This window comes from Thalassophryne amazonica, chromosome 5 (assembly GCF_902500255.1).
Source record: "Thalassophryne amazonica chromosome 5, fThaAma1.1, whole genome shotgun sequence".
Lineage (NCBI taxonomy): Eukaryota > Metazoa > Chordata > Actinopteri > Batrachoidiformes > Batrachoididae > Thalassophryne > Thalassophryne amazonica.
The window spans coordinates 8,638,054-8,651,422 of record NC_047107.1 but is presented as its reverse complement, the minus strand read 5'-3'; the positions used below and the strand labels follow the sequence as shown (position 1 = coordinate 8,651,422).

General features: G+C 42.5%; 1 protein-coding gene across 2 annotated transcripts in view; it reads left to right on the top strand.

Annotated features, from left to right (window-relative positions):
• The window catches only part of LOC117510090 (rasGAP-activating-like protein 1), a 145,768-nt gene that overhangs the window by 79,867 nt on the left and 52,532 nt on the right, over positions 1 to 13,369 (top strand). For both annotated transcript variants that reach the window (XR_004560612.1, XM_034169705.1), the window contains exons 11-14: positions 635 to 699; positions 7,781 to 7,893; positions 11,146 to 11,338; positions 11,412 to 11,549. Coding sequence is in view for 1 of the 2 variants with exons in the window: in XM_034169705.1 (XP_034025596.1) it covers positions 635 to 699; positions 7,781 to 7,893; positions 11,146 to 11,338; positions 11,412 to 11,549 (509 nt within the window). In the remaining variant the exon portion in view is untranslated. The remainder of the gene's footprint in view (positions 1 to 634; positions 700 to 7,780; positions 7,894 to 11,145; positions 11,339 to 11,411; positions 11,550 to 13,369) is intronic.

Genomic DNA, 13,369 nt, shown 5'->3' with positions numbered 1-13,369 from the left:
GAGAATTTCACCATCAGTCATTAAAAAAACAAAGCCTGCAAGGGCAGAACTATCCAGAAAGGCTGTTTGTAGCACTCTGGTGGCCATCTTTAAAAAACATTGCCACACCCCTTTAGAAGATTAATTTCACTGGTGTCCACCCCTAATTATTTTCTATATACCCTGTGCTACATGTGTGCCAAATTTCATGATTTCTTCAGCCAGTTAAAAGCCCCACAATTCTAAGATTCTGCTTGTTTTTACTTTTTGCAAAATTTAGTCCAGAAATTGTTCATTTTGAACTCATGTGACTTGAGTCCATATTTGTGTTCCTGGTTTCTCTGTGAGACACACCCACTAAGGGGGCCTGCACTCTCTGTGCTACGCCCACCCATCTGTTCTCTGGTCCTCCAACAGAGGGTGTTTTTGAGCAGCGGCTCTTTTCCATTTAAAGTAACTACAAAAACACAAGTCCTTTATTTGAGGCTCAAAATGTTTTGTTTTCTGTGTGTGTTAATTAATACAGTTTCATAAATATCTCATTGCACTTTGTGTGGGTTGGGAATTAATCATTGACTTTGTCTTTGCTGCTCCACAAACCCCAGCTGGTATGGTGATGAACTAAATCAGACTCTTCTCTGTTTTGTTTTTGCAGCTGACCCCAACACTTTATTTCGTTCCAACTCACTCGCATCCAAAGCCATGGAACAGTTCATGAAGGTACTTGATATGGAATTTCTGTGATGATGTTCAGCATAAACTGAGAAGGACGGTTAAAGGAGCAATCAGGAGTCAGACATATTGATGCAGATAAATTTATTTTTGGTTCTAGCAGAAACAGATGCATCTGGAGAAGTTCCCGGAAGATACAGCACGCAGTGTGTCCCCACAGCCTTCTGCTTTTCCATTCTCAAAGACCCATTTTAAGGACTTCTGCCATAACAAAAACATAATACAAACATGGCCTTTAGCTAGTCAGAGCCATGATTAGATGTTTTGTCGTAAATTGGAGAAACACAAAGTGTTATATCAACTATCATCCTGCCCTACAGACATAAGGAAAACATCAGTTTTTCCTCTATAGATCCCTCCTTTTTTCCATGAGATCAACCCTACCACTACCTAAAACAATAATCAATTAACAAAAACCAAATACGTAAGTAACTGAACTAATCAAACCCAAGTTAATAATCTAGCATAAGTAATTACTTGGCACGTAGTCCGTTAAACAAAACATCAAAATGATGTCAGCAGGTATAAGTCATAAAAGTATAGAAAAACAAACATCAAGAGTGTTTCTCTCTGCATCGGTGTTTAATGTTGTCTCACACACACACACATACACACACACTTTCTCTTGCTCCCCCCCCACCCCTTCCAAGGTACATAAACACCTCCTCCAGACTAACATAGTAATGCATACATGTCAACCTATACAGATTGTCCATAAATTATACAGATTTTTCAGAGTCATACGGACGTACAAATAGTCTTACGGATATTCAGGGTTTTCTGTTGTAAATTTATTTTTTTACTGTTGTTTTTCTTAACTCCGCGGACTTTCGGCCAGCCATCCACCATCTTTGTACTCCTCATAGAAGCTGTGTGATGACGTGCGTCCAATCAGAATTGGTTCACCATCACATGGTTTTCTAATATCCAGTGGTAGGGTAGAGCAGTCTCAGATGGTAGGGCCAAAGATTGTTAGGAGCAGTGATCTGTTACTCTGTGAGTTCTTGTTTCTGTAAAAATAGAAGAGCTGTGTGACACTATATTCACGGGAAATATATTGAGTTTGTACAAAATACCTACAATGTACTTGTAGACATTGATTTTATTGACAGTAAGCAATTTTACTGTGGAGCAAGAGGATTTAACTGTGGAGGACTTCCACCGTAAAAGAGCCCATGGAGATCCCTGGTGTTAGTTATTAATATATGGACAAACCCCCAGTTATGTGATACCGCTATGCAGTTGTATGTACTGCAGTAAAACTGATTTTGGTGCGATTTAGGAGGTTATAAGGATTTTGTGTTGATTTTATGGATTTTATCACTTGGTTATACAGGTGGACTCTCAAAGGGGTTGACATGCAGTCATGCTGGAGGATGGTCTCGATCCGGTCTGGGTCCTCTGTCATCTTCTCCTCCCCTGCAGTTTCTTGCCCATTTGTAGTCAAAGTCATGCTGCTCCCCTCTGACCACGCCCCTGCTAGTCCTCTCCTCCTCGAGTGTATTTCCTCAGTAATACACAAGAGTACATTGATCAGTACCAAAATTATTTTCACCACCATCAACAGCACTCACCCTCGTCTGCCTCATAACATGATCTCTCACAAGGTGCAAGTATGATGTGGACATCATATGCACAACAAAACTGTTTTAACTTTTGGTCCTCACTCAGAATGACGGGTCAGAGCACCTGTCAGCTTCAACACATCCATCAACTCGCTTGTCCTCCTCCATGGTGTTTGGCTCACCCTGGACCTCCTTAGAATGCCTCTGAGCCAGCCTGAGGTGACAGATGGCATCTTGTCGCGTGAACCCTTTTTGCCCTTCCTTCCACCTTTACCGCTTGTCACCACCAGAACCTGGTATAAGTGTGGACCTTTTTTCACCTGGGAGACAAAGACACTTTGTCAAGAGACTTGATGGAAATGGATGAATAGGTTCATCTGAAGGCCTTCGATGTCTGTCTGTTGTCCTGTCTGTCAATTTACGTACACTTTATTCTACTTAATTAAGGTGTCTCAATTGATTATTTCAGCCAGAACTCTAAACCTACGAATGACTGTTTTTAAATCAAACATTTTACTACAGTTTGAGCATTCTCTCTCCTATCTGGATACACTTCAGGCTGAAAATTTTAAAATCACTGAGAAATACAATTTGTTGACCTTTTCTTATTTCTCCTTTCTGAAAGGTGCTTTTAAGTACATAAATGGACTGGACCAACAAGTCGAATGTCTCAGATCTTTAAAAAGACAGATAACTGTAAGACAGTGACAAGGAGCACAACCAATCAAAACTCTAAAATTCAAAGGTGCACACACAAAGGTACACACCTGTGGAATTCTTTCCCTTTAGAAATCAAATCCCATTGCTTGTACTCCTGTTATCAGAATATGTGTTTTTCTTGAATATATTAGCATTAGTGGAGGTGATGGCTTGTAACTTTTAAAGCCATGGTCCAACTGTTAAAGCGGGTGGCCCCTCGGGTATGATGGTGCTTTACGGTCCGATGCAGGCCAGAATGGTTTTCTTGTCCTGATAATGGGGTCCTGGGTTTGCTTGGTGATCCAGGGTCAGGGGTGGGTCTTTGGGGATTGTGGGGGTGTTGTTTTCCGGTGCTGCTTGGGCATCCTGTGGTCTTCTGGGGGGATGGGTCAGGTGCTGGCCTTTGGTCCTTTCCAGCGTGGGCTGTTCTTTTGGCGGCTCATTGGGCTTCTTCAAAAGTAGAAGGAGAGAGCATATCTCACCCATATTGGCCTCTCTTCATTGGCTTCCTGTTAATTCTAGAATAGAATTTAAAATTCTTCTTCTTATAAGGTTTTGAATAATCAGGTCCCATCTTATCTTAGGGACCTCATAGTACCATATCACCCTAATAGAGCGCTTCGCTCTCAGACTGCAGGCTTACTTGTAGTTCTTAGGGTTTGTAAGAGTAGAATGGGAGGCAGAGCCTTCAGCTTTCAGGCTCCTCTCCTGTGGAACCAGCTCCCAATTCAGATCAGGGAGACAGACACCCTCTCTACTTTTAAGATTAGGCTTAAAACTTTCCTTTTTGCTAAAGCTTATAGTTAGGGCTGGATCAGGTGACCCTGAACCATCCCTTAGTTATGCTGCTGTAGACTTAGACTTCTGGGGGGTTCCCATGATGCACTGAGTGTTTCTTTCTCTTTTTGCTCTGTATGCACCACTCTGCATTTAATCCTTAGTGACTGATCTCTGCTCCCCTCCACAGGATGTCTTTTTCCTGGTTCTCTCCCTCAGCCCCAACCAGTCCCAGCAGAGGGACTGCCCCCCTGAGCCTGGTTCTGCTGGAGGTTTCTTCCTGTTAAAAGGGAGTTTTTCCTTCCCACTGTCGCCAAGTGCTTGCTCACAGGGGGTTGTTTTGACCGTTGGGGTTTTACGGAATTATTGTATGGCCTTGCCTTACAATATAAAGCGCCTTGGGGCAACTGTTTGTTGTGATTTGGCGCTATATAAATAAAATTGATTGATTTGATTCTTCGGTGGCCCTGGTGGGTGCCCTTCCTGGCCATTGGGCCCTTCTACTGTCCTAACCCGTGTGGCTCATGGCATGCGGGAGTGGTACACATCATATGGTAAGGTTCTGTACTTTTGTCTTGGCCCAACACACCAGCCACAGTAGTGATTGGATATTTAGCTGTGATCTGTGTCTCTGTGTGTGGATGGTCAGGTGTTTGTGGCCATCACCACAATTCAGTTTTGGGTGTTCTCAAGGGGATCAAGACTCTGGTGTCTTGTATTGTTGGGGTTCCACCTGTTTGGTGTCTTGCATATTTCATCACCTCACGGTTATTACTGTCTTTCATTCTTGTCTGTCTTCATGTTGTTTTGGTGGTCAGCCCTTCCTGATAGAAATTACCTGTTAGCTTTAAGTAAAATGTTATAGGCTGGTCAGGAAGGGCAGGTGAAGGTCACACACACACACACCATGTTCACTCATGCACTATATTGTCTGTCTTGCAAGAACAAATTGCATATATGTGTATATCAGCCCAGTCTCATGTTTTTTTTAAACTCACTATTATCAGTGGTGGGTACAGATCCGCTAACCGCTAATTATCAAGCTAATGTTTTCATTATTGGATTAGCTTTTCAAATAAATTTGAAAACCCATCAGCGGTCTAATTATCGTCCACAAAATTCTGGCCGATAATTTTACACTGCTACCATATTTTTGCAGGTGTGGTGAACAAAGCTTAACAGTTACAAACATTTATGAAGTCTGTTTATGAAATCAAAAATTTGAGTACCTACCTGTTAAATGTTTTGTAGTAGATGAACAGTTCTATCCTCTGCAAACAGAAGCGAGCTGGGTTCCAGGAGAAACCGCTCTATACTCTGCGAGCAAAGGAAACTGGTCACAGAAAAAGAAAGAAGAAAAAAACAAACAGAATCATCCAGAGGCATACAGTTTTAACTTATGGTTAAAATTTTATCCAAACTAATTTCGGACAAGTTATTTAAATTAATGTCACGTCTGAAGTTTTATAAAGTGAAAATATCAGATATATGTTTTAGTTTCAAAGCAATGCACTAATCTTGAAGGTTTTAGTGTGGACATGCTGTGTCCAGGTGCATTATGGGTAATCTCAGTACATTCATGACAGAAGAAATGCATTTGAGACTCTCTGATCAGGCTTCACACGGACAACAGCATTAAACCCTTTGTATATTGTGCGTAAAACACTCGTGAATATATTCTCTGTTTATAGGCATTGTTATTGTTTGTTTTATGTAAAAATGCCAGAAGCTCAGGTTGCTCCTCCATTATTTTTAATTGGAATCATCGTGAGCTGCAATTTGCTTACTGTTTGCTCTTTAACGTCCTCCTACTTATGTCAAACACAGTGGGGAAAATTAATTATTTAAAAATCATACAATGTGATTTTCTGGATTTTTTTTAGATTCTGTCTCTCACAGTTGAAGTGTACCTACGAGAAAAATTACAGACCTCTCCATTCTTTGTAGGTGGGAAAACCTACAAAACTGATAGGGGGTCAAATAATTATTTTCCCCACTGTATATAAGATGTCTGAAATTCAGTTTGCGTTTATTAAATTCCACACAGCTTAAACGTAGCAGACACGGATTATCTGGAATTTTGTTTTGGCAAGTTTACACAGTCTCTGCTGCCATCTACTGGCCAGTAGTATTCATGGCAGTATGAACGTCTGGATGCCAGTAGATGGCAGTGTTCTATTTATTTTGACCCCGGTTATATCAGACGGTTGTCTATCACAACTTGACTTTTTGGCTTTGCAAATGGCTTCTTTTTTTTTACAAATTAAAAAAGCTATATTTTACAAAAGCACATTTATTGTGCATTTATTTACGTGTTGGTTTTTACATAAAATGAATGAGTCAACCAATCAGTGTTAGCGGAGGCACATTTACCCATAATCCCTTTGGCATCTGTCTGTGTTTGTTACAGAACTTCAGAATTAGTGCGTTATTTAAAATTAAAAGATATGTGTTATATTTATACTTATACAGGAGTTATTCTATCTGGATTAATTTGATGATTTTACATCAAAACCATAAGTTAAAACTGCTTTATTTCCAAGACCTCTGCCTCACTGTGGTCACTGCTGTATCCTGTTAAGGAATAATGGCTTGTTTGTATGTGTAGAATTGTGCTTAGCACTGCTCAATAGCTTTACTGCTGCAAAATATGTAGTAAACAGGAGCTTCCAGCAGTGGGCAGGATACACAAAGACAGAAGTGCTGACTCATTGTTTGGTTCTCTGGTCACCTTTGATGCTACCAGAAGCGATCGTGGTGTTAAAACTCAAAATCAGCTTGCTAGTCGTTGCAAGTGTACCCGAAGCAACATTGAAAGTTATCGGTTAGCTGTAGCTTCCGATAAATTTTTTCAATAAATGATAATATGGCAACACAAACTATTGACTGAATAGAAATAAATGATTGACAGTAAACAAAACCAGGTAATGCAATGAATGACTAAACCACAAATAAATGATAAACAGAATTAAACCAGTAACAAAAGCATTACACAAAGAAAAGAAACAAACAGAAACAAACCAAGACTTAAATGACAACGTATAATCATATGAACAGTAAAACCAAAAACTCCTCAGTGGAAGCCTAGAGAAGAACAAGGGGTGAACCCAGACATGAACCCCGGACCGGGGCGGAACCTGACAGACAGGGTGAAAAAAAGAAATGGAATCATTGGCTTCAAGCAGCAGCCGAAATGTGAAGGTTAATGAATTCATTTCTCTCAAGTCATTTTCAATACAATAAATGGTAAATGGATTGTATTTATATAGCGTTTTTCCGTCTGCATCAGACCCTCAAAAGCGCTTTACACATCAGTGCCTCACATTCACCCTGATGTCAGGGTGAATGTGAGTACAGTAGCACTTGCCACCTCTTTTTTCTGTTTTGTGGCATGTTGTACATTTATCTACATGTGTCTGTGAAGCTTTTGTGATGTCTGGTGCAAATCATGACCAGCGACTTGTCTTATTTATCCCCCCTTCCTACATGTGAAGGTCTGTGTGCGACACGGGCCAACACACGGAATAGAGGACGTGGGCAGACAGGACGACTGTCGGGAAGCCACACGCCACACTTCGAGTCACGTGCACACCTCCTCATACCAAAATGGCTCTATCTTGATTGACAGCGCGGTCGTGAATTCCCACAACATCCATGAAAAGAAGGAACATCTTGTCCCTTGTCCCGTCATCTAACTCTCTTCACCTTTAGGATCTGATGAATGGCACTCAGCTGTATTAGTTTAACATGAGCTCAAACCAAACTGTGATTATCACTTATGTTTACGAAAATTAAAAATATATTTTTTAAACTCCTCCCACTATTGACAATTCTATGGCTATCCTCCCACAAACAAGAGGCTGCTTCTCAGCTCACAAAGTGAAATGACCATTTTCGCAAATAAAATACTGCCCCCTTGTGGTGACAGACTCTGCAGTGCTCAGTGTAAAGGCCTGGTTTCTCTTGTGATAATTTTGCACAGTGACATTTGATACAGTGATGGTTTTTCATGTCTGTGTTGCCATCAGGCCGCTGGCACGCTTTATTTGCACGAGGTGCTGAAGCCCATCATCAACCGCATCTTTGAGGAGAAGAAGTATGTTGAGCTGGACCCATGTAAGATCGACCTGAACCGCCTGAGGTAACAGAATTCAAACAGGCTCTGCTGGGCTCCTGATCCTCACACAGTCCAGATCTGCACCACAAACAGTTCCATGCTGGTTGTGTATTGTGGGTCCACAGTGTGTAGTTAAGATGTGTTAAAAGGGTCACATGGAACGCTGCCTCAGGAGACTTTACACCTCTTTACCCAGAGTGGAAGACAAAAAAAAAGTGTGTAAAGGGGAAGGCTGTTGCTTGGCAACGATTTTGAGCTTTCTGGGGTATGAATCTGTGATATGGAGGGAGAGATCCAGCATCTGCAGCATGTTTACAGCCTCTGACTGCTGTATATCTGCGCTGATCCAGGATCTGCTGCATGCTTACAGCCTCTGACTGCTGTATATCTGCGCTGATCCAGGATCTGCTGCATGTTTACAGCCTCTGACTGCTGTATATCTGCGCTGATCTAGGATCTGCTGCATGTTTACAGCCTCTGACTGCTGTATATCTGCGCTGATCCAGGATCTGCTGCATGTTTACAGCCTCCGACTGCTGTATATCTGCGCTGATCCCGGATCTGCTGCATGTTTACAGCCTCCGACTGCTGTATATCTGCGCTGATCCCAGATCTGCTGCATGTTTACAGCCTCCGACTGCTGTATATCTGCGCTGATGCAGGATCTGCTGCATGTTTACAGCCTCCGACTGCTGTATATCTGCGCTGATCCCGGATCTGCTGCATGTTTACAGCCTCCGACTGCTGTATATCTGCGCTGATCCCAGATCTGCTGCATGTTTACAGTCTCCGACTGCTGTATATCTGCGTTGATCACGGATCTGCTGCATGTTTACAGCCTTTGACTGCTGTATATCTGCGCTGATCCAGGATCTGCTGCATGTTTACAGCCTCCGACTGCTGTATGTCTGCGCTGATCCAGGATCTGCTGCATGTTTACAGCCTCCGACTGCTGTGTGTCTGCGCTGATCCAGGATCTGCTGCATGTTTACAGCCTCCGACTGCTGTGTATCTGCGCTGATCCAGGATCTGCTGCATGTTTACAGCCTCCGACTGCTGTGTATCTGCGCTGATCCCGGATCTGCTGCATGTTTACAGCCTCCGACTGCTGTGTATCTGCGCTGATCCCGGATCTGCTGCATGTTTACAGCCTCCGACTGCTGTGTATCTGCGCTGATCCCGGATCTGCTGCATGTTTACAGCCTCCGACTGCTGTGTATCTGCGCTGATCCCGGATCTGCTGCATGTTTACAGCCTCCGACTGCTGTGTATCTGCGCTGATCCCGGATCTGCAACATGTTTACAGCCTCCGACTGCTGTGTATCTGCGCTGATCCCGGATCTGCAGCATGTTTACAGCCTCCGAATGCTGTGTATCTGCGCTGATCCCGGATCTGCAGCATGTTTACAGCCTCCGAATGCTGTGTATCTGCGCTGATCCGGATCTGCAGCATGTTTACAGCCTCCGAATGCTGTGTATCTGCGCTGATCCCGGATCTGCAGCATGTTTACAGCCTCCGACTGCTGTGTATCTGCGCTGATCCCGGATCTGCTGGATGTTTACAGCCTCCGACTGCTGTGTATCTGCGCTGATCCCGGATCTGCAGCATGTTTACAGCCTCCGACTGCTGTACATCTGCGCTGATCCCGGATCTGTTGGATGTTTACAGCCTCCGACACTTGTGTGTCTGTGCTGATAGTTTTGTTCATTGGTTAACATGTGTGCACAGCTTCAGTGAACAGTTTCTATTCAGGGACAGAGCTCATCGGGTCATCATTTCATTGGATAGTTCTGATAATGTCATCCTGCATCATCTGCTTGAAATGAACTCACAGAAAAACAGCAATCAGAGATTTCTAATGTCTGCCAATCTGGATCCGGATCACCTCCAAAATTCAGTGGAATCTTCCATGGTCCAGGCCACCTAACCTGTGTGTCTTTGGATGTGGGAGGAAGGCCGAGCACCCAGAGAGAACCCACGCAAAGACAACCCAGAAGAAGTTACAGGCTTCTGTGGCTGTGATTGGAGAAATTGTGCATGTGTTGCATTTTGTATCACCAGTTATACAGCTTCATGAAGTGGTACAGAGGAGGGTTTTCTTTCACCAAAACATTAAATCTAGGCTTGAATCTCAGATGTACCTTCTGATAAATTGTAGGTGAACTTTCAGGTCTTCTTTTTAATAAAACCCTCCTAAGACAGACCCCTGTGGGACCCCAAATCTTATGTCAATAAGGTTAGAGGTAGTGTTATTGTACAAAACACGGTGAGGATGATTGGTCAGGTATGACATCAACCATGCAAGGGCACCCCCAGTAATCCCAAAATGATTCTCCAGCCTATCAAGTAGAATATGATGATCCATGGTATCAAATGCAGCACTGAGATCTAACAGCACCAGAACCGTAGTGGTGTCCGAATCCATTGCAAGCAGAAGATCATTCACCACTTTAGTGAGAGCCGTCTCTGTGGAATGAGATTTTCTAAAAGCAGACTGCAGTGGCTCACAGAGATTATTCTCAGTAAGATAGTCCACAAGCTGCTGTGACACCACATTTTCCAGAATTTTAGAACAAAATGGTAGATTTGATATCAGCCTATAGTTTTTCAATACACTAGGGTCAAGATTAGGTTTCTTAAGTAATGGTTTAATCACTGCAGATTTGAAACCAGAGGTTAATGAGAGATTAATAATTTCCAACACAGTCAGCCCAAGAGTGGGCCACAGGTCCTTAAACAGTTTTGTTGGTATCAGTATGTAAACATACAGGCTCGAACGCAGAAAACGTCAGAAGGTTAACTGCTCGGTGCCTCCTGCTACACAGTCTGATAGCTTGTGGGGAGAAGCTGTTTGTGAGTCTCCATGGTGGGATGGAGAAGGATTTTCTTGAATTGAAAACAGTTTCCCAGAAGGCACATGGGAGACCCGCACCTGGATTTGATCTGTTGTTGTTTTGACGGAGTTCCTTCTGTCAAAAACTGGCTGTAAAAGCGGTGATATGCTGTAAGTTTATACTTTTTATTCCACTGGGTATGAAGCCTTTTTGGTTTGTTATTGTTTTAATTTTGGACATTTGATAAATACTCTGATTATACAGGTTCCTTTGCATTTGTTTGTGAAGATATTCTGTTCTTGAACTCTTGATGTGGCAGTGATCTCTGACCAGGCCTCACTGAGGATGTCTCCCGGGGCTTCAGGCTGGAGAATTACTATTAATTAGATCAGCTCCGGGAATCTGACCCCTCAGTAAACGTGTCCTCGTCTGTGTTTGAAGGAGAATTTCTTTTAAGGGGGGGCTGACGGAGGCGGACGTGCGTGACAGCAGTGTGGAGACGTTGCAGAACTACTTATCGAGCGTTGTCAAATCCATCGTGAGCTCAGTGGATCAGTGTCCACCTGTCATGAGAGTGGCCTTCAAGCAGCTCCACAAGAGGGTGGAAGAGCAGTTTGCTGGACCTGAGCACGAGGTGAGTGTGGGGTAACTTGGAGAAACCTTGTCACTGCTCAACATTCCTCTCTGAATCTTGCCGTTCTTCACAGGACGTCAAATATCTGGCCATCAGCGGCTTCTTCTTCCTGCGGTTTTTTGCGCCCGCAATCCTCACACCAAAACTCTTCCAGCTGAGGGAGCAGCACGCCGATCCGCGCACCAGCAGGACTTTGTTACTCTTGGCCAAGGTAGGAGTCACGGCACAGGTGGTGTGCGGAATCATTTAATGATGTTCAGACTTCACACTGACCATGATGAGCAGACATCTGCCACCTGCCAGTAATTTAATCACTCTCTCATTAATTATTGAATTTGCCTGGAACAATAAAAATGTTGCATGGTGTGACCCGGCCGTGACAGTGGAGCTCCCGCAGACTGGAACTTCAACTGCAACACATGACTTAACTGGAATAAGACATGTTTAAACATCATTTGAAAAACTAAATGGGGACTCATGAAAATGTATCCCTCTACCAAACTGTTTTTTAAAAGTATTTTAATATTTCCTGTTTCCATAACTTTCAGTCTGGCTAGAAATATAGCGAGATGAGATCTAGGCAGAATTATTTATCTTCAGGTGCAATCAGATTTTCATCTTTTTCTCACTGGTGTAATGGTTTGGAAAAAGACCCCAGTGCAGAGAACCAGCGATAAAAGATAAAAGCAGGTTTGTTGTCCCATAGGCAGCAGGAAAACAGGCTCTGTTAAAAACAGGCAAGCGGTCAGGCACACGGGTGATCAGTCCAACAGGTAACAGTCTTTCAAAGGAAGGAACCTGAAGGTTATCCAAGACCAAAAGTCACAGGACGTCAAAACACTGGAACAATAACATGACAGAGCAGGATGATCCTATGCAATATGGCAACAAGGCCTAACAGCATCTAAACAGGCAGCCAAACAATCAAACGTGGAAGTGTGGAAAAAGTGTAAGACCGGAACATTAATCTGTATATAACCTTGGATAGCTCATTGGCCCACACACTCCGTACAAACCACTGAAGCCAAAACATGGCCATCTTACCATTCACAAGTTATGCGGACCGCATGTAGACGGTTGACAATTTCAAGTAACTGAGCTGATTCTCTCATTTCCTTCTTTTCGTTCTCCAGTTAATGTAACCTTCATCCCTCTTAATCTCTGTCTGCCATGATTAACTATTTGATTTATTTGCTTTATTTCTTTTAGTACTTTGACACTTTGTCCCCTTCTGTTCTCAGTGACTCATGTCTCACTGGGACAAATACTCAATTGTAAAAATTATGATTCTTTAAACAAAGTTTATACAAGTTTTGTGTAATCATCAGCAAGCTTATCAATATACAGTTGTATGTAAAGGTTTGGGCACCCCTGATGATTTCCGTGATTGTCCTTTATAAATCGCTGGTTGTTTGGATCAGCAATTTCAGTTAAATATATCATATAGCAGACAAACACAGTGATATTTGAGAAGTGAAATGAAGTTTATAGGATTTACAGAAAGTGTGCAATAATTCTTTAAACAAAATTAGGCAGGTACATAAATTTGGGCACCCCAACAGAAAAAATACATCAATATTTAGTAGATCCTTCTTTTGCAGAAATAACTGCCTCTAAACGCTTCCTATAGCTTCCAGTGAGAGTCTGGATTCTGGTTGAAGGTATTTTGGACACTTCTTTACAAAACATCTCAGGTTTGTTGGTTTCCAAGCATGGACAGCCTGCTTAAAATCACACCACAGATTTTCAATAATATTCAGGTCTGAGCACTGAGATGGTCATTCCAGTGGTCACCCAGTGCAACCTGTGACCGTACCATTCCTGTCCATAAACAGTGCAATTTGTTTTATATATTTTTTAGATGTTTTATTCCTGTTCATAGACAGTGCAATGTTTTTATGTTTTTAAACTATTTATTACTCTTAACTCACGAGCCGAAGCACTTTCAATTTCGTTGTGACTTTGTAAAAAGTAACAATGACAATAAAGACTATCTATCTATCTATCTATCTATCTATCTATCTATCTATC